The following is a 20825-nucleotide window of genomic DNA, read 5'->3' as shown; positions in this document are numbered from 1 at the left end:
GCAGAAAGCCTCCCTAGCTCTAGGCTTACACAGAATCCTGTCTCCTTCAGAGCACTGCCTCTGCCTGAAGCACCCTTGGCCTTGGAAATACACAAGCTCCTTGTCCAACTGTAAAAGCACTTGAGGATTTGTCTGCTTCTGCAGCCAGACCTGGCTCCTCCTTGCAGACGCAGCCCTCACATTTACCTCTCCCACCTGCTGAAACGAGCCTCCATCCCGCTCGGGATTCCACGTCAGCCTCCAGACAGCTTTTCTTGGCAAGTTTAAGGACCGTCTCTCAGGACCAAAGGTAACTAGACACCAAACATCTAGTGGAAATTAAGTCTAGCAATTCTTGTGCTTTTTATTTCCTTTTAAATAAGTATCATCATGCCATTTGCAGCAGCTGGTGTTCTGAAGGCAGCGGTACTGTCCTGACCTCACACAACAGGCAGCTACCCCACTGCTTACTCTCAGCTGGCTCTCTAGGCTGCTTTCACAGGGAACTAAGATACACCACATAAACTCCACCTAAGCATCAGTCCCGTTTTCCAGAATGGAATTGAAATAATATTCCTGCCATCTTAACCATCAGCTATAATCATTTAAACTCGCAGCCAAAACAAACAGAAGCAACAACTACTCTGACATTACTCCTTGCTCAAGCTGTAAGTGCTGATGTTGGGGAGCGTTTCATACCACCTCTCCAGCACCCGCTCCCCCACACGAGCACCTTACACCCCGCCGCTACAGAGGGGAGCTGCCGGAGGGAACGGGACCCTGCCCCGGCCTTGCTGCAGCCACTGCGCTCGTTTACGTGCACACTCACCTGCGCCAGCACGCCGGGACTTCACGTCACGGAGTTAACGTCCCCCTGCGCTCGGCAGAGGGAGCACCCGCAGCGAGAGGAGAGCTGGTCCCTGCTCACAGGCCTGCAGCATCCTGCTCGGGAAGCAGCTTTACATCTGGGCATCGCTGCCAGGTCACAACGTAAATATACACAAAGAAAGCAGCCAATGAGCACACATGTTAATCCATTATTATTTATTAGCTGTACAGCAGTATATTCTCCTTCCCAGCTTTCAAACCCCATTACATATTTTATAACAGTATTTTTTTCCCATGTTGGCTTCCTAAAATAATGAAAAATATCACACAGTACAGCTAAGTACAAAAATGCATCAACCTAGAGTCTGATAGCTAAACTGATAGCTCTCTTAAAAGCGATACATAGAAGAAAAATTTGTTTGAAATCAGCAAGACTGAGGCTCTATAAAAAGCTTACATATTTTAACATGTGACAGTTCATATACAGGCATCATTTGTATTTCACATTATTCCTTTTTTGTCTTTATCAGAGATCCAAAATTGTGTAGTTACTGACCTATTAAAATTTCCTGGCCCAGGTTTTGAGGGCTGCAGTGACCCACTTATAAATCACCACTTCTGCTTTAACATAGGATTCATAAACACAAAAATACAACTACAAGATAGAGCAAAGAAAATGTAGTCGTGAAATTATAACTCAAAAAAGAAGGTTAATTATACATGTTTCAAATCCCAGTTTTGTGTGCTTCAAAACCAGATTTCATGTGTGGGTTTCTCTTGTTCTGCAAGCAATAGTCTGGGTATGTTTCTTCTCTACATGATTGGTTATCAACAGCTTTTCCAACATTTACACTCTATCAATTCTCTTGTCACTTAGTTTGAAAGGAATTAAAATACTGGGGTTTATTTAAACTGCGTTTTTGCATACCTCTTAATTAATGGAAAAAGATTAAAATGTAAAAAAAAGTTATTTACAAGCTTGACCATTACAGAAATGCTTTGCAGAAAGCAAAGCATATTAAGGACAGAAACCAGTTGGAGCATGCCAAAACTACCGTGTGCAGCCGACTTGGAGAACCGGAGCTAGTCAGTGGGGAAAAGCAAAAAACATTTTAAAAGTCTAGAACCCTCCCAAGTCTGCATTTACAGTTAAAAACACTACTGAGAGAAAGAGGCTCAAGGACTCTGGGAAGTGGAAGGGCAAGTCCGGAGTGGTTTACCACATACTCTAGTCAAGGCTTCCCGCTTTTGTATATTAAAACATGGTGCATGTAAACACGGCCCTCAGACCAGCTTTACAACGCAGTTCAGAGCAAAACTAAATCAAGCATCTCACAGGAAACCCTCAAGGACTCCAAAATATTTCCTAATGTTCCAAGATCCTGTAATGCTAACATAAAACAGCAAGTTCTAGTTAAATCACATTCTAACATCATTTTGAAGTTTTATTTCCCAATATGTTTGGTAAAATGGTCTAAAATGATGCATTTCCCAAAGCCAAGAAAAAAGGTAAAAGGAAAAATAGATTTGAGCCGCTTAAACACAGCCCAGGCCAGTTCAGTCAGCCAGCGTGGTCTTCCTCCATCACCGGTCCATCATGCTGAGAATCATCTCAGGAGTGAGGTCTCCATTGGGAGCTTCCACTACAGCAGGCTGAGCTTCCTCCTCTTCCTCTGCTGTTTCTGCATCAGGTTCTTTCTTTACTTCAACTATAATATTCTCAATTTCACCAGTGTTCTGGTCTTCAACCTGAATGATTGCTGCAGCTAGAAGGGCAGAAAACAAAGCAGGAGGGGGGGGAAACAACAGATTTTTTTTTTTTTGACTGGTTCCAGAGCTGGCCTGCAGTAAGTAGATACTTAAGACTCTTCCACAGAAAGGGAAGGTGGGGCCCACAATTCTCATTCCCACATTAGTGGGGAGCGATTCAACCTGTGCCATTCATCCAAGTATCAAGCATCTATCTCCTCGCCTCTACATGAAGATGTGCTACCACAACAGTTCCACTACGCCTCTTGGTATTAAGACATTATTCAAACAATGGATTTTGTAGAGATTGTATCAGTGTATGGGCAAAAATTCAAATTCAGCAGAACCCAGTGACAAATTCAACGTATTTGCAAAGGCTGTAATTCTAGGAAGGACACAGGCTGCACGTGTAGCACTGAGCAGACAGGCAAGCCATCGAGGAAGCCATTACCCCTTGAAGGAACAAATCTGTCCTTCCTGCTTTGTTTCTAGAACGTATTTACTTAGACTTTTCACAATCACTGATGCCTATTCTTACAGAGAAAATGCTGTAGAGTTCAAATGACATCTGCACTGATGCTATGCTGAGAACTACAGGCCTAAAACATGTTTGTGGTGATACCTACAGAAGTCTACACGGATAAGAGTAGCATGGTGATTGTACTAACAGTTGCTTTACTATAGTACTGTACTCTAGTAGAGACACCATAACTGGTGCAAAAAGAAGTGAGCAGTTTTCATGTCTATGAAATGGGATAATACTACAGGAAAAATAATGTCTTCTCCTTTCAGCAGTCTGAAGTGGCTATGTTTCCTCATAAACAAGAAACCCCTGCAACAAGTTTTAGATAAAAGGTGAGTTCTCAGCAGAGACAAATACAGTTATCTACTTTGTAAATAAGCTCACTTGAGGGAATCTGTTCTACAAAAACTGCCAAACCCAAGGAAAAAGCAGCTCAGGCAAGCAGTATAACAAAAACTTCAATTAGTGACTTACGCTGGGATTGTTTTGGTTGGGTGGCAGCTTTGCCTGGTGGTCTTCCTCTTCGCTTCTTACTGGGAGGTGGTGCAGGAGCCTCTTGCTCGACTTCTGGTTCAGCCTCAATTTCTACTGCTGTCTCCTCCTCATCTTCATTATCATCCAAATCTGGTTCAGCATTTTCCTCTGTAAGAAACATTAGGTAAGTCTTCAGTTTAAACAAGCACGAAATAAATTCATCTGCAGAGAACCACCATCAAATGCTCATCCAAAAGGAGTCAACTCTGATGAGCAAGGCGGCAAACAAGGCCTTTGTCAAGAAGCAAGTGGTAACAGACTGTCAGTCTGGTACCCTCATATTAGAGAGAACAAGTTGTCTTTCAGAAAGCAAAAGGAAACCTAATTATGTTAGGTTATGCAACAAAAGCTCCTCTGCACATCCACAAAGGAGCTCAGAGACACAATGGCAGGAGTGAGACCAAATAATACACTGCTGGGCTGCTCCCAAGCCCAAAAGAGAAGCCATCAGTCCACCAAAGCCCCACCTGCACAACCCAGAGGAGCACAGGGGTGCACAATGGAAAGTGAGAACCCAAATCAACGACTTCTTAGGAACAAACATCTTGTCTGGGACACTCCCAGGAGAGCCATCAGCCCCAGCATCCAGGTGGGAAACCCACCGCAGCAAGTCACTGGGAGCAGCTCTCCACATCACCTGTCAGACCAAGGGGTATGGGGGAATTGTTGGCTGGGGGTGGGACATGTAATGGGAAGCAGGGGAAAGGCAGTTTTGGATCACAGGGGGCTACTTATGGGATGCTTAGGGGAGGGGCTGAGGTGATTTGGAGAGGAGTACATTTGGGAAAAATAGAGGGGTAAGAGGATAAAAGGGGCCAGTCACATGTAAATAGTGATAGATACACTGCAGTGGCTGCTATGAAACACTAGAACTCAAGAGGGACCCCAGAGCAAGTCTCCCAGCCCTCAAACTTCAGTCTTCTTCTGTTAAGTGGATTGAAAACCACAGTGGCAGCTTATGTCCAAACCTTAAAATCTCAAGTTGAGTATGGCAGAACCACACAGAACTGGGGAGTTCTTAAGCATTTTGGGTGAGCACAGGTCTGCAGACCACTCACCATGCTTTCCAGGGCCATCAGCATGCGGTTTACCAAGCAGCAACCAAAAGAATCTTCCCCAAGACTTCCCTCCTTCAGAGGCAGGACAGGTCTAACACAGTATATTTATGAAGGCCTGTCTACTCAAATGAATTTATGACTGCACCTCCCATTCACATCAATGATTTGCAACTCACTGCATTTCAGAGCTGACTCAAGTCCAACAGTCCTCATGGCAAGCTGTGGGTTTTTTTGCAACTTGTTGTTAACTGAGCTTATTGCTCTACACTTCATTCTTTGGAAAACTTGTTAAAATTACTAGGTTAGCACCATCAACACGTTCACAGTGCCTTGGGCAAAACCAAAGCAGACAAAAAGCAGTAAGACATGTTGAATAGGGTAATACTGTTTGGACAGCAAAATGATTGCCCTTGAATCTGTAAGGGTGTCCACTGCACAGAAAAGTAGCTTCACTCATGAACAAAAGGCCACAGCACGAGGCATACTTACTTCTGTTTATTTGACTGAAGGGGAAAAAAAATGCAAACAATCTCCCTTGCATACACTGAGGCATGTATATGCTGCATTATTTTACACTGTCACTCAAGGAATATTCCCAAGCCAAATTTCTTTCATTTGTTAGATTTTTCAGGTCCCACCTTTTTAGAGCTTCTTTACACTCCCCTCTTCAACTCAATGTCTATCAACTAACAGTCTGTCTAATGTTGGGCAGACAGGCCAGATGGGAGACACTACTAATCATTTGCTATCTGGTATTTTTCCCATTAGCACGAGATAGGTCACAGCTTTGCTCACCATTTTTAGATATTTAGCAGTTGCCAGAACTCGTGAAACTGCAGATCTAGAGATAAAAACAACACTGAATAACACAACGCTCCAGAGAACATGGTTAGGACCTCTTTCCTACTGCTGCTCAGCTCACACCAGTCAATCATTCACATCTATCAAATGACTCCTGAAGAAGTCAACCCAGACGTCAACTCATCTGAGGCTGAAGGAATTCTCAGTTACGGAGTCTAAGCCACAATCATACAATGTTCATCATCCGTTCACCTAACAAGCGTGACTTTTGACCAAAAAATCCTGTTTTGAACCCAGACTATACCAGCTAAATGGAATTTGGGCTAGAATAGGCTAAACTCCCCAAAAGCCTACAAATCAGATATTAAAAATTAGATACTCCAGAACCCCACATTTTGAATCACCTTCCATCAAGGCAGTTATTTTACTCTGTCTCCATGATCTTTTCATATTTTAAATGAACAATTACTTACACATGCTCTATTCAACTGATTGTAACACATTTTTTCAAATATCTTTACAAACATGAGATTAAGCACTTATTTCTACAGTTTGTGCAGTCGAAGTATGCCTAAGCCATTTGACCATACTCATCCTATAAAACCTGTCTGCCACATCAGAACTCCAGATACACATTCTCTAGCCAGAAAGATCCCTGTTTTTCCCAACCTACACCTTTAATTAATTACATAAAGCACTCGATAGAAGACTCATCAGCAATACTGCTTTTGCAGAATCTTTTAACTGGTTGGTCTTGAGACTCTTACTTGGATTTTCCTGCTGAAGATATGGCTAAGTTTTCCCCTCTACTAGGACCAATTTCCTTCACAAATAATTGCAGTGAAGGTGATCACTGTTTGCTGCAACAGTTTCTGTTCTGGAGAAGCTTGCAGGCAGCAGCTGCCCTGTTACAAATTGCACCCAACCCATGTTCTGGCACACTGTCCAGGAAGTCAGAGCCCCCCCAAAGCCATCTTCTCAATACCAGCATACATGTGAAGCTGAAGACACCACCAGCTCCTTAATCCTTTGTCTCAGCAGGCCCTTCACAAGAGTCCACAGATGGCCAGCACTACGTCCACCATTCTCTTGGATGCTGACAGCCACAGAAGCAGCCAAGCTATTCAGCAGCGGGGCTGTGCAGACACGCCGCGTGCGACGCGGCAGCGCTGGAGCAGGCACGTGTTCCGTTTCATAGCAGTGCACCACAGAAACACACGGTTTCTTTCGGGACACTGAAAACATTACCAGAGAATTTTACACACTGAAGATTTGGCAGGACAGGAACTACACAGCCTAGGCAAGGGGTGTCAGACAGTGTTTTTTCAACTACTCTGTCTTGGAAGAGGCCCGAGACAGCAGAATCTATATTATCCCTCACAGGCAGTCACCTCTATACTTGGCCATGTACTATCATTTTTTTGCTTGCCAACTAGATAAAAGCATTGCAAGTGCCAGAACAAACCTGAAGAACAGGCAAACTAAGAGCTCATACACAGAGCAAATCACAGGCCTGTAATTCTCAGAATGTACCAAGCTGTTTCTTACCACTATCAGAGGAATCTTCTTTCTTAGACCGCATCTTTCTCTTTCGGCCACGTTTGCCCTTCTTTGTCTCTCCTCCATTCTCTCCTTCCCCACCATCTAGGCCAGAGCAGTTATCGGCATGTCTGGCCATTGTGTTCTACTCAGTGGAAGAGAAAAAACACAACAAAAAATACAACATGCATTGAATTCAAGATCAGATATCCCGGCTCTGTATTTTCAAACACATTTCTGGTAACATGTCTTTTTTTCTTTTAAGGAAGACTATTAAGGGGAAATGGGTAGATTTCACTGATTTTTATTCATAAAGTTGTCTTTTTACATTGTTCATGATGTCAATGCCAATATGTTAATAATAATTCTGAATTATACCAGGTTTTCCCCTGTCTCTTCCTCTCAAAGAAGTGCTGTTTTTAAGAGGTCAGTATTGTGCTCTGTACCTCACTCAGCATTCCTTCTGGGTAAACATGTTCCTCTTCCCTTGGCCAAATGCCTCACTCCACCCTAAAAGCCCCCCAATTCAAAACAGTATACTCCCTTACCCTGCGAGTGAATGTTTTGCCACACTTGGAACAGACAAAGGCAGCAGGGACAAAGTTGGGATCATGGTATCGTTTGAAGTGCATATCAAGGAGCTGTTTCTGACGGAAGGTTTTGTCACAATGGCTACAGGCATAAGGCTTTTCTCCAGTATGGGTCCGTTTATGCATGACCATGTGTCGCTCCTGGCAGGGACAAGCAAGACAGGAAAAGTAACCTGAGAACTCAGATAGAGGGATACAGAGAGCAAATTTTCAGCTACAAGAAGGCCAAAGCTTTCTCCTTAATGTCATGGAAAGGATGACTCCACAGGAACGTGAGAACATCTTGACTGATGGCATATTCAGTCCTAGCTACATCCATCCTATATAGTCTCTTAGTCCTTTGTCAACAGATACATCAAGGCTGTATCTCTCTACAGGGGAACGCTACACCATCAAGAAGCAAAGGCCACTGAACTTTCCTTCACACCCTTCAAAAAGCAGAGAGCGAACTTGATCTTGACAGCTGGTCCAACTTAACAGCTAAGATTTCCACCTCATATTTTTAGCTCCTGTTCTTACATTCCTAAGGGGTGCTGGTCCCTCCAGTTTACCTGTCTGCATGCATAATCGCACTGGTCACACTTGAAGCGCTTCTCATTCTTGTGAGACTTTTGATGCTGTATGAGGGCATACCGCTCATGAAACACAGCGTCACAATAGCGACACTTCTTGCCCTGTTCGATGTAGGAATGCTGCTTTCGCAAATGGACACCTAGGAGCAAAAGAATCAGAGGCTTCAACCACCATGGCTTTCCAAGCATGAAAGACTAGCCTACAGTTCCCTCAGCAATCTCCCTCCACATACTCTTGAGCTCAAGGCAAAAAAGTGAAATAGTTAATTTAGGATTCTACAAAAAACCTAGAAGACTTTCAATTAAAAGCAACCAGAACAATTTCTAGACAGAAAGATCTTGCAGAAAAACTCCCATCAAGCTTTTCCACAGGATTCTAGATTTGGTTATTAACAATCTGTGCTAATACAGTACACTTCCATTTGAAAGAGTATGATTGTCAAACTAAAGTGTCTTGCAAACTGTTATGTTTAAGACTACTCTCAATTGCCTGAATGCAGCCAGAAGCCAGGTAATACACTAGGGGAAAACAGGATTTTCTGCAGGATTAGCAGTCAGAGTGACATGACTAGAAGGCAACAGGGATACCAGCAGATAATCCCCAACAGAGGTTTTAGTCACTTCTTCAAAATCCTCCAACTAAAAGCATACCACAGCTGCACAAGGTAGCTTAGAGTAGACTAAAGGATTATTAGAAGAAAAATTCTACATAGCTAACATCAGTTTTCCTCTGTTGTAAATCAGCTCGTTTGCTCCTTATATCAACTGACTGCCAGCCTCTCAAACTGCCTCTCACTGTAGCACTTTACACTTGTCTTTATTGGAAGAGAGCCTGCCTTCCCATTACTTGGGTGATATTCTGTTTATAGACAGAAAGTTCTGCCAAATCGTGGCTTCTTCCTTCTCCTCAGCTGCTCTGGGTGTGATATTATTTTTCAACTTCTTGTAGAACATAAGAGAGCTTGCCTGCCGGAATCACACCAGGTACTGCTCCCTAGATCCAAAGAGTCTCCTACTGCAAGGTTTGTGACAACCCAGTCTCTCCTACCCTGAGGCACACAGCTCCACATCCTGAAAAATTAAACTATTTGGTCTAATTCAGACCTTTTAGCTTGATAAAAATATCTGCATGAAACTTAATGGCCTCCAATGTGCAGGAGGGTCAAGCCATGTGACCTTTTGGTTTTTCAGACCCCAATCCATATGTAGTTGTAATCTCAGCCCAAGTTCAATAAATGCCTTGCATCTATAGGCCTGAAAACAGTAACTTGTCTCGTACACTTGGAAAACATGCTACATTTTCAAATAATTAAAAGAAACCAAGAATTCTTATTGTTTGCAGCAGCTAGTGTAAGCCACACGTCTAAGCCTGTGCTTCATGTTTTACAGTTACCAGAACTATTAGGTTAAAGAAACAGCAGTTGGGTTATTTGAACTTTAATTCTGGAAAGCGTTTTGTAGAATCTTCACCAAATGGCCACTTCTGTGAGATACATACCTAAGTCACTCTTTCTCGCTATAACAGTATCACAGTGAGGACAATGAAATTTGGCCACATTCTCCGTGTGCTTCTGCAAAATGTGCATCTTCATGGTACCGCTCTGAGTGAAGCGAGCATGGCAGATGTAACATTCATATGGCTTCTCTCCTTTGGTAGCAGAAGGAAAAAAATAGCACAAGTACTTTTATTAAAAAGAAATCTCACCAAGAAGCCCCAAACACAACAACCTCCCAGAAACTTTCAACAGTCAGCTAGCTGATAGAAACAGTAACTCTAGAAAGAGCTCAATAATGTCTTTCTCTAGAAGTTTTCTCTCCAGTATGCATCTTTCTACAAAAAAATCAATCCTTAAGCAAACAAGTTTGATTATCATTCTTACTCTGAGAAAGGCATGAAAGCCCTAACATGCAAGCTGCCAGAAGACAGCAAGTGGCATCAGATTTTTTGGGGCTGGGGGTTCTGAATGAATGCAATGCAAGAGCGTTTTATTTCCTTCAATTTTAGCAGTATGACTAACTTGCCACTCCAGCAACATTTTGTGCTAAAAAATTACTTCAATAGAAGAAAAGATTTAGAATGTTTATGAATCACACGCGTGAGATACTTTTGCAACCACACTCAAGCATGAAACTGTAAATGCCTAGAAAGTTCAGCTGAGAGCAGAACACTGATAAACTTTCTTCTGCTCTTACTAGAAGTGCCTGTATTTTACCACCTCACAGTCAAACTGGAAATCAGAACCCTCCAAGCTAATTTCTCAGTACAGTAATTACTACCAGGTTATGAATTTACTAGTGCTTACAAATTATGGTGCATCCTCTGCAACTACAGACTTTATAAGAGTTTTATATTAAACTACAAAATAGTATTTCTTCTGCAGAGTGTTCATCAAGAGTGTTAGCACACAGTCTCAGCACTCTTAACATTAAAACATAAACCAACACACTACACAAACATGGCATCAGTACCAGAGTGGGTCCTCATGTGCCTCTTCAGTTTGTAGGTATCCCTGCTGGCATAGCTGCACAGGCTGCACTGGAACGGACGCTCTCCGGTGTGAGAACGAATGTGGCGTTTCAATTTGCTAACCTGGAAGTCAGGAGAAAGACTTAAGTTGGCATAGATTAGCAGGTCAGATTGCCGAAAGTACAATATATCAGTCAAGAGTTTAAGGCAGTCTACTTTTATCTTGCCACTAACCCAAACAAGCATGTTTTAATACTATTTTTGCACTGCACATAGCCACTCGCTCCTGCCCACTCTACTTCAACTCCCAACGTCATTCCCAGGCTTCCCTGATGCTTGTTCCTACGTTCAATGAGCCTGGTTTAGCGCCTTGTGCTCACCTTACTGTTTTCAACCATCTCAGCATCTGAAGACATGCTAAAATTTGAAAGTATCCTGGAGAGACACAAGAAAGTGTTTTGGGAAACCATGCAAGTTAGTGTCCCCTGTACACTGTATTTTTCTCCACAGGGTGCTTTCTTGGGTTCTCTCCGGTTACTTTGAGAGGGATAAATCAATTTCTTACCAAGAACAACAAAAAATTTAGTCCTACAATCAACAAGGTGACTTAATTCCTTTCCTCTCCTGCTTTTATCTAGAAAGCACAGACCTAGCTTAAAGGTCAGCATGAACACAAATGTTAAGGCATTTTCTGCTCAAACATGACCATGCTGCTTAATCACCAACCTTTATCTACAAAATTCAACAAGCACTCACATACAGACCAACTTAGTTATTCTTTCCTAACTCATGCTCTGAAACCCACTACAACACAATTTATTCAGCTCTTAAACCACAGGGCCTGGAATTACAGCACTGCACCCACAGTGTGGGTAGAAAAAAAAAGCCCAAAGCCCCTACAGAACCTCTCCCCACTGGAGCCTTCTTCCACTGCACATCCCATTTTAAAAAAAATTATGTTGCTCATCATCTTGCTCAAATTTCCTATCACAATATAAAGGCTGTCCTGTAGCATTAAGTAACAATACTGCACAGGGGAGATCATTCAAGGAAGCTTAATTTACCTGATCAAATTAGACAATCATCCAATATCAGAAAAGCTGTTTTTCCACCAACGTTGAGGCAAAGGCTCAGTTTTGGCTACAGTCGCCTTAACGGCATGAACAGATAATATACAGAATGCACATTCCTAAAGCAGGAGGGCACATCTAGTCTCAAAGTCTACTGCAGCAGGAGATGGCTGCCTCCAACATGGAGCATGCCACAATTCCTGCAATCATCTTGACAACTAATTTAAGAAACAATGACAACAACTATTGTCTCCAAAGAGGAAATGGGTATCGCCTAAGATTTCTATGCATAAATGCTCTCACACTGTGTTCTCATTAAGTGAGGAAACCCCACCATTTGCTTCCAAGAACAGATCTGATTTCTAACTTTTTTTTTTTTTTTTTGCTCAGAGCCTTTTAAGCAAATGGCCAGAGAGGAAATGCCTAAGAACAGAGTTTATAGCAGATGGTGAACAAGCTTTGAAACGTACAAGGAAGTATTCAGTGCTGCAACAATTAACTAACTTACCTCCACACTAGCATAATCACACATTGAACATTTGAATGGTTTCTCATGGGTATGTTTGTAGCGGCGATGCCGAACCAACTCTCCACTGGTCACAAAGGCCATGTCGCAGTCTGGGCACTTGTGAGGGCGAGTACCTAATCGTTTGCAGCAAAACAGGAAGACAACCACATTCAGATTTAGTGACAAAAGAAAATATAGGACAGTTTTGAGGGTTTGGTTTGGGGTTTTTTTGGTTGGTTGTTTTTTTGAGTGAATTAGCAACGTTGTTTTCATGTTCTGAAAGATTAGAGCAGCGAATAATATACAAAAGCTGTGACTCTTGTGTAAGTAACTAATGGATTGAATATCTTAAGAAAATTACTCTTTTCAGTGAGGAAACAAACTCCCTTGTTTTTTTATCACTTAGTTATCTACAAATTTCAAACCACCCAGTTAGATATAATGTAAGTATGCAGAGAAAACAAGGGATATGAGTTACATTCATTTTTTTGGCATAAAGGTCACAACAGGTTTAAGTTTAATTGCAGTTCAATTACCTGTAGTTTTATACCCAGAAAATTTAGTAAGAACCAACAGAAATGTGCTACAGTTCCCAGCCATAAATTTTATTGGTCCAGTTTATAATCTGTTCCTTTGGGTTAGGTTTTTATGTTATTCTCAATTCCCTTATGTTTAGCTACAGCCTCATTCTCATCTTACTTTTCTGCAAACAGCGGCACCAACACAAAGCTTAGAGTATGAGTACTAATGCCCAAGACAAACGGAATGTTTCTATAACTTCAGGTAATTTCTGATCAAGCCCAGGATCAGTTTTATACCTGTGTACAGGACAAGCTCTGCACCTGACCTGGTCAGGCAGAAAACGACTGCATTTGCATGAGAAAATGACCGCACTGTATGGTTTCTTCCTTTTTAGCTTGTTCCATAGGAGGAATTAGATTCAAGATAGATCCATCCTGGTTTTTTATCCGTTCTAACGACAGAGCAGATCCTACAAAAACAGTGTACGCAAAAACAAAGTACCTGTGTGAGTGTTGAGGTGGTTCCTCAGCAACGTGACTGTCCGGAAAGCCCTGCCACAGAGATGGCACTTATGTGGTCTTTCATCAGTGTGGCTTTTCATGTGGCGGTCCAAGTTGGAACGACGTGGACAAGTGTAACTGCACAGTTCACACTGGAATGTCTTCTTTACACCTAGCCATGAAGGAAATATCTTTACACTTGACAGTACTGTGGTCTACTGTGTAATAGAAGAGATCAGCAGGGAAAAGGAAAGATTCTTGGAGGTGTAACTACTACAAGGAACCACTGTGTCCCATTAAATCCAACTGCATATCCTTAGCAACAGCCATTGCCTATGGCTGGCTTGGCTTCAATTTTCATTAGTATGCCAGCACTCAATGTTCCTTTTCTACTCTAAAAAGGGTTCCTGAACTTACAGTTTTAATAAAAGTCAAACACTTATTTCTGTATGTTGCACCATCTAACTTACCCAGCAATTGGTTAGGAAAAAATCCCACAGAATTAATTATACTGTTGGTTCCTCATGTAAACTATGTGTACACAAACACTTATATATGTATTACAGCAAAGATAAGATTTTTTTTCAATTGTAGCTATGGGACTACTAGTGCCACAGCATCACACTTGAGGAAAATGAGCTCCTTTATAGCCTAGATGGAGGAGATGGAAGGTTTGCCCAAGAAACAATAGAGCTGAGCACTACTATATAAAGAGTAAGTGACATTGGGCACGTCTGCTTTCCTCCCACTTTCATCTACTCAGTCACTTCAATCATATTGCAAGGTCCCACCACAATAAATACATTTTCAAAATCCACTTGAAGATGGGAAGCTTACCTTTCTTTTTAATTTTTGTTGGTTTAGGTGGCTTCATATTGCCCACCACCTTTTCCGCATTGACCTCAGACAACAAACCCTCCTGCTGCTCCTCTTCAAAGTCATACACAGAGACATCCACATCTTTGCCTTCCTCAGTGTAGCGAAGCTTACTCTTTTTGTTTTTCTTTGTTTTTTTGGCTGGTGGCTGATAGTCTGGATCTTTTTGCCAATTGGGATCTTCCTGTGGCTGAAGTTCACCTTGCTCCAGTGTCTCCACCTCACCATTTGCACCCACTTTCACTACTTGGAAGCCTTCTGGTAAAGGGAGGGTGTGACAGATCATGGGCTCTCCCTCTTGCAGGCCTCCTTTGGAAACCTCATTTTCATAAGCTCCCTGAAGCTCTTCCACAGATGTGGTGGCAACAGGTACAGTCACTGGTACAGGTACTTGGACCAGCTGAAGCTCACCAAGGTTTATAGGCTGCTCTTCCATATTAACAACCTGAAGTGTTATGATCTGTGTGTCATCCACCGTAGCCTCTGTTTCTTGAGGCACTGCACCTTCCATTACTTCAGTCTTCATTTGAAGAAGAGTTGGATCCAGCTGTTCCATCATCACCATCTGCACACCACTGCTGACATCCTGCACTACTTCACCTCCATCTGCTTGGTTTGGTGGTATATGACAAGCATCGTCCTCCTGCCCACCTTCACGGCGTCTTTGATAGGTTTTTCTCTCCTTCCCCTTAATAAATGTTTCTGATTCCTCCACAATAGCTTCGACTGCCTCACCTTCCATTTCACCTTCCTGCTGTAAAAACAAGAGAATGAATGCTGTATGCCATCAACGTATCTTAACAACTGCACAAATCCCAGAGAGGGACAAGAGGCCTAACTGAAAAAAAAAAAAAAAAAAGGCTCAACAGCACCAACGTATTGCTATCATATTCAGAAAACACGATTTGAGAGCTGTAGGTCTCCACGAGCATATTACCACTGTAAACCAAGACAATCACAGAACACTGTCTCAAGTGAGACAACTGTACCAGTTTCTTGCAAAGGAAGGAAAGTAAGGAAGAGAAATTAAGTGATATGCATGTTCCTGTTTCTCAAAGACCACAAATCCCACAGGCAAGATGTACAGCATTATCGTTCCTTATTGAGCTGGTTTAGTCACTTCACATAGCTTAGCAATATCAGAGGTAGTCTTTGGGTATAAATTTTAAAGATATGAAAATAACATACTGTTAAAAGTAAAAAGTCAACCTTAAACAAATTGTTACATTTAAGAACTGCAGAACTTTTCCAGGAAGAAAAAGCACTAAGAATGAAGCACAAGAACTTAAGTCTCACTGGTTTCATGTCAAACAACTGCTTCTTCCTGTACGCTTAAACTTATCTGAATAACAAAACAACAAAAAAAGGACATAATCGAGTTAGTCAAGTACATTTCTTGTAAGCAGAATGGTTCAACTCCTGCTCCCACTTCTGGGCACCGCCTGGCTCCTGAGCAGAGCAGAGGATGATGCACAGTGCCCTCTTCGGGCTGAACAAGATGCAGCAGGCAGCAAGGCTCAGGTAAAATTTTACTTCGATTTAAATCATGTGGATTCAAATTAAATTTCTCATGATACCCGAGTTAAAACTGCCCACGTAGTCATAAACAAACAATACTGAAGCTCAGCATTAGGGTGGGCCTTAACTGTAACTCTGAAAAATAGCTGTATGTAAGCATAACACTGAGATTTTCTTCCTCCTCAGACTATTGATCATTCTTCTTTGCAGTCAGGGTAAAATATGAAATTTCTGTATTCTCATTCTAACAGGAAGGTTGTTTCAAGAGTAATATAGCTAAAAGAAATTATAGTTTTGCAGCTGTCTTATTCCCCAAATGGAATTAATAAAAAACATAGTAAAGGAGTATTTTGTAAGTCTACCTCGGCTTCAGGTGGTTTACTTTGGAAAAATGAAAGCACAACCGTGTCAAATACATTCCCTGCATCAGGCTGCAATTTACTATACTCCACAGTTAAGTGTTAAAAAGGTACCAAGGTCAATTTTACTACTGAAACAAGTAAATGTGAGCTTCCTTATAAAGCTTGTGATAAAGTTCTGATTCCAATCCAGGTTTTCTAAAGATACTTCCACATCTTCCTATTGGATTGACTGGCCTCTCAGATCAGCTAAAAGAACTTACTTAACCTCTCTTCTAAACCCAGCACTTAAATCTCACATTGTAATACTTTCAAATATCTACACTTAATCTTGCATCCTCATTTCTGAAACACAGGCTTATATACACAAACATGAAACAGCTGTCAGTCTCCATTAGCTTTAAGAATTACAAGACATGTAATTGCTACTATTTTTAGAGAAGACCTTGCTTTTACTCTACTGCCTTTTCTAGCATCCTCCACTTCTGTTGCGAGAACAATATAGTTCGCGTTGTTCCTCAGCCTGTTCAGAGTAGGGACATCTATTAATGTGCTGTCTCGATATCCAGGCTGTCGTGGGCAGCAGCAGTCTCCAGGGGGCACCCAATACCCAGAAATACTGACATATGGCTTCATGTGTGCTCCCTGCAGGGATCCGGCCGCTCCTTTCCTTTACCACCCCTCAGATTCTCAAGTCAGAGCAAATCCATATGGACAAACAGATGAAGTACACAAGATGATGTAAGTACTTAACACTAGCCAGCAGGCAATCAGAATGGAGTGCTGGTCTTTGGCCTGCAGCAACTGCAAAACAATTGGAGCAAATTGTTTTTCAATTATCTCAAGTATTTGCAGAGAGAAAGAGAGAGAGAAAGAGAGAGAGAGAGGGGGAGGAGATGCCTTTTCAGGTGACCAAAAGTCTCTGGAACAAGAAAAGGAAGGACAGAGCTAAACAAAATATAAGAGTGTAATAAATGGCTGCGGGTGTAATAACAAAAGATTTAAGATGGATGGAAAAAGTGGGAAAAGCCCATCTGCAGAGCTAATGCAATTCCACTTTGGTGCTTTGTAAAGAAACAGAGCAGAGGTCAGCAACCTTGACACAAACACATGCAGCTCTGAGCAGTTCAGGTGGGGCTCTCAGAAGGACCCTCACATTAACTGCCAGTATCAAAGCTATAATAAGACAGCTAGGTCACCTGGAAGTAAGTCAACAGGCCAAGACTTGCCAGTGTCCTCTAGGGTCCTGCAGAAGCAGGTCCTCCAGTGGAGTAGTAGGAAGGCATCATCTCACACTTGCACAACAGAAAATCCTGTGTCTACCAAGGAACAGGTCACCCACACAAAGACTCTGGCATATGGGTCATGCTGTCAGGAAGGTTTTCCAGCCTAGGAACACAGGCTTACACCGTGATCAAATAAATGCCCGCAGGCAAGGCTTAGTTTAAAGGATGCTCACAGCGAGGGGTTTACCTGTGTGTGAAATAAGTGAAAGGACTCTTACAATCATTCAGTAAAGAAACTAAGACACCCCTGTTTCTTCCATCTCCTCTTGTTTCAGAGACACGTACGTCTTACCCTAGAGTTACTTGTCACTACTCGCAACATCCTCCTGCAAAAGCCAGACCCCATGGCAGGCGGCGAGGCACGGCTGTCCTCCAGCGGCGAGTCACACGCACTGCAGCGGCGCGGCCGGGCCGTCTCCTGCCACCTCCTCTTTCACTGCCCTCTACTTCATGCTGACTCAGGCCTCCTGTATTCCAAAATTCAGCACATGGATGGGCATTTACTCCTGCCTATTGCACTTGTTCCTTTCAGTAAATGAGTATGAAAACTACTTTTTAAACCAGGCTCTTGCCAACAGGGGAAATGTTACAGTATTTTAAAGAAAATTACAAACCATTCCACATTATATTAACAAAGTACCATAAAAATACAGAAATATACAGGAGTCTCAATGTCTTGGTCAGCATAAAAATCTTGCCAAGATACAAGATTTCTTCCCGAGGAAGTGTGGATTTCCAAATTATTTCTACAACTAAGGTGACACGGGATGGCCTCTAATCTTGAGAGGAAAGGGGACTGGGCAAAATGTATGGGCTCTTTCCTATTAAATAAGATGTCTGGAAAGACTCTTCATCCCTGCTGCAGTGAGCTTTGTGCTGCCTGTCCACGTCACTTCTCAATCACTCTGTCTTAAAGTATTTGTTAGCTTTTTTCCTTTCCTTGTACTTTTTTTTTTTAAACTTAATCCTCCCTTTTCACAAAGTGGGTTTTAGAGGAAATTTTTGTATTTATTGGAGGAGTCACCAGAAGACACCATCAACTCACTGGATGTTGTCCTGTAGCTTGCTGAGGATTTTTCATTTCCACTAGTTTCAATAGAAGTGGATCTTCCTCAACTTTTTACAGATTTACACTCCTAGAAATTACCCAGCCAAGTTCTGAGAAAAATTTTCCAATATTTCAGAGGACACGTGCTGTTTGCTACAATTAAGACCATTACAGTGGAACACTAGGAATAAAAACTGCTGAATTATGTCTTACCATTCTCCCTACCTTTTATCTTCAGCTCTCTTCCTACTAGTTACTGTACCTTATACCAATAGTTTAGTTCCACAATGACTGAATCTAAAAAGGAAAACAACGCAGCAGGTTAAGAGAAGATGATTAGGTAAATCAAGACTGAAAAAAAAAAAAAACAAAGATAAGAGCTTCCAGAATAAGGACAGTGACTGTGGCAAGACCAGAGGATATCTGGTATCAACACTACAATTCCCAAGGAGTAGCTCACACTAGTCTTTACACACATGCTCACTCAACGGGCTCTACCAACTCTGATGAGAGACTGCGTCACTGAACAGCTTTACGCGCTGTCACAATCCAATGAGCCAGTTAGAAAGTTGTGACATCCAAACAACATACCTAAGCTTTTTCAAATAACTGACAGGCAGCTCACCTAAAAAACTGAAACAAGCAGAAATAAGATGGGGTATGCATATGATAAAATTGACACCTTATTCCGATGAAAGGTATCAAAAGGTTGCTTGAGAGAAAGTAATTTAATGCCAGCAGCCCTACTAACTGCAGCACAGAAGAAAGTCTGAACCCAACTACAATACAATCTTCTCCCATTCCGGGTCCTTTTCAAAAGCTTCACACTTAACCAGCAAAGCATTCATCTTGAAGGTATAAACTGTTAACATTCAGGAACATGATTTAAAAAATCTTCCAGTACAGCAAGGCTGATAAGACCGCATCAACACAGAAAGACTGAGACATATAGCATTCAATTAATGCAGTCCTACAACAGTATAAATCATAATTGTAGAGGCATTAAGGACAACTTGCTGCAGATGTCAATGCAGACAGTATAAACCCAGAGACAGATGATTATATATTAAGATGGCTAGTGCCTTGCATGTTTTTCTAGCTGGGTTATTTATAATAAAGCTACTGTCACAAAGACGTATTTGCCAGCCTCTCAGCCAATGTTAAAAAAACCAAACTCTGAACTGCATCAAGCTTCACAGACCAAATGATAGCTAAATATTTTTTTTTGCCAAACAAGGCACTGTCATTAAAAACTGTGGGACATTCAAAGAAATTGAAAAGTAGATTTAGTGATATAATATACCATTCACTTCAGGGAAAAAAAAAAATTAAAAAAAATCAATAGAAACAATGACGCCAAACACTAGCTGTCAATAATTTTGGGGCATTCATAAAATAATGAAAATATCAGCAGTTACATTAGCGCAACTGAAAAAACCAACCCCACACCACATTTAGACTCTGAACTCAAGTCAATCTCCACACACCCCCCACTCCAAAACTGTCATGGCTTTGACACTTATGGATTAGCCACTTACTAAAACTGATACAGGAGCGGAAATAAAGCACTATGTTAAAACATAGGAGACTGATGCTTCTCCTGCATATCCTGTGAACCTTTGAAATCTGAAGACAAATAAGCAAAAATTCCACCTATAGTCTACAGTTGTGCAGTATTTCTGCCACTTAAAGCAAGATTCAAAAAAACACCACATCCAACAGGATTTATGAACAAAGGGGCAGTTTTTCTTTTCTTCCCCTTGCTTGCAGTCAATACGTATGTCTAAGTATTTAAGGATGTTAGTAGATGCAAAGTAACCGCAGGAGTGCTTGGACATTCTCCCTGCCCATCGTGAAATAGCCATATCTTTCTTCTGAAAAGGCTCCCAACTAAGCATTGTCAAAGATAAGGTTGTTTAACAGGTAGAAAGCCTTTGCATTTCCTCCAGCAGGGCTGCCCTGATAAAGAGATGAACATGGTATGCATGTAACTTTTTCTAAAGCGAATGTACATATATAAAACCACAAAGCATTAAGTATAGCCCTTCCTACCGCTGCTCTTAATTCACTATTCACTACAATTGCTCCCAACCTTAGATGGGCAACAAATCCAGAATGTAAAGTAGGTGTATGTGCAACCTCTGCTCAAAGAGCCCCTCCCTTGGTTTAAAAGCATGCTGATTCTTGTTCTCCACACAGTGTGGCACTAGAATCAAAAAATTCCTGACACAATTTGGAAAGTGGTAGGAAGATGCTGGAAGAGCTCTGTGTAGGACCACACACCCCCAAGCACAGTTTGTGAGCTCGGTCTCAGCACTTCACAAACACGGCTATAAGGCTTTTGAGCTCAATGTGGTTCTAGGAGTAGTTCAAGCATGGTACTCTCAAAAGAAGCTCAGCTGGATCTAAACTGGCTTTATGAAGAACCAGCCCAAGACCCACAGGTTACTCAGAACTCAGATTATATACAAAACCAAATTTCATGCTAGACTCTAGTC

General features: G+C 41.8%; 1 protein-coding gene across 13 annotated transcripts in view; it reads right to left on the bottom strand.

Moving 5' to 3' along the window:
- Positions 1 to 1019: 1019 nt before the first annotated feature.
- Positions 1020 to 20825, bottom strand: part of CTCF (CCCTC-binding factor) — a 36614-nt gene continuing 16808 nt past the window's right edge. For 8 of the 13 annotated variants that reach the window (XM_074913129.1, XM_074913138.1, XM_074913131.1 and 5 more), the window contains 10 exons: positions 14078 to 14870; positions 13242 to 13412; positions 12219 to 12352; positions 10643 to 10763; positions 9672 to 9821; positions 8153 to 8313; positions 7560 to 7742; positions 7021 to 7156; positions 3554 to 3721; positions 1020 to 2573 (listed from right to left, as the gene is read on the bottom strand). In XM_074913129.1, the coding sequence (XP_074769230.1) occupies positions 2392 to 2573; positions 3554 to 3721; positions 7021 to 7156; positions 7560 to 7742; positions 8153 to 8313; positions 9672 to 9821; positions 10643 to 10763; positions 12219 to 12352; positions 13242 to 13412; positions 14078 to 14870 (2199 nt within the window). In that variant the 3' untranslated portion in view covers positions 1020 to 2391. Of the gene's footprint in view, positions 2574 to 3553; positions 3722 to 7020; positions 7157 to 7559; positions 7743 to 8152; positions 8314 to 9671; positions 9822 to 10642; positions 10764 to 12218; positions 12353 to 13241; positions 13413 to 14077; positions 14871 to 17571; positions 17728 to 20825 lie in introns of those variants that run through there. The other 5 variants (XM_074913134.1, XM_074913140.1, XM_074913141.1 and 2 more) reach the window with 3 other exon arrangements.

Source organism: Athene noctua, chromosome 9 (genome assembly GCF_965140245.1).
Source record: "Athene noctua chromosome 9, bAthNoc1.hap1.1, whole genome shotgun sequence".
In the NCBI taxonomy this organism is placed as follows: domain Eukaryota; kingdom Metazoa; phylum Chordata; class Aves; order Strigiformes; family Strigidae; genus Athene; species Athene noctua.
This window is presented reverse-complemented; position numbering and strand designations above follow the sequence as displayed.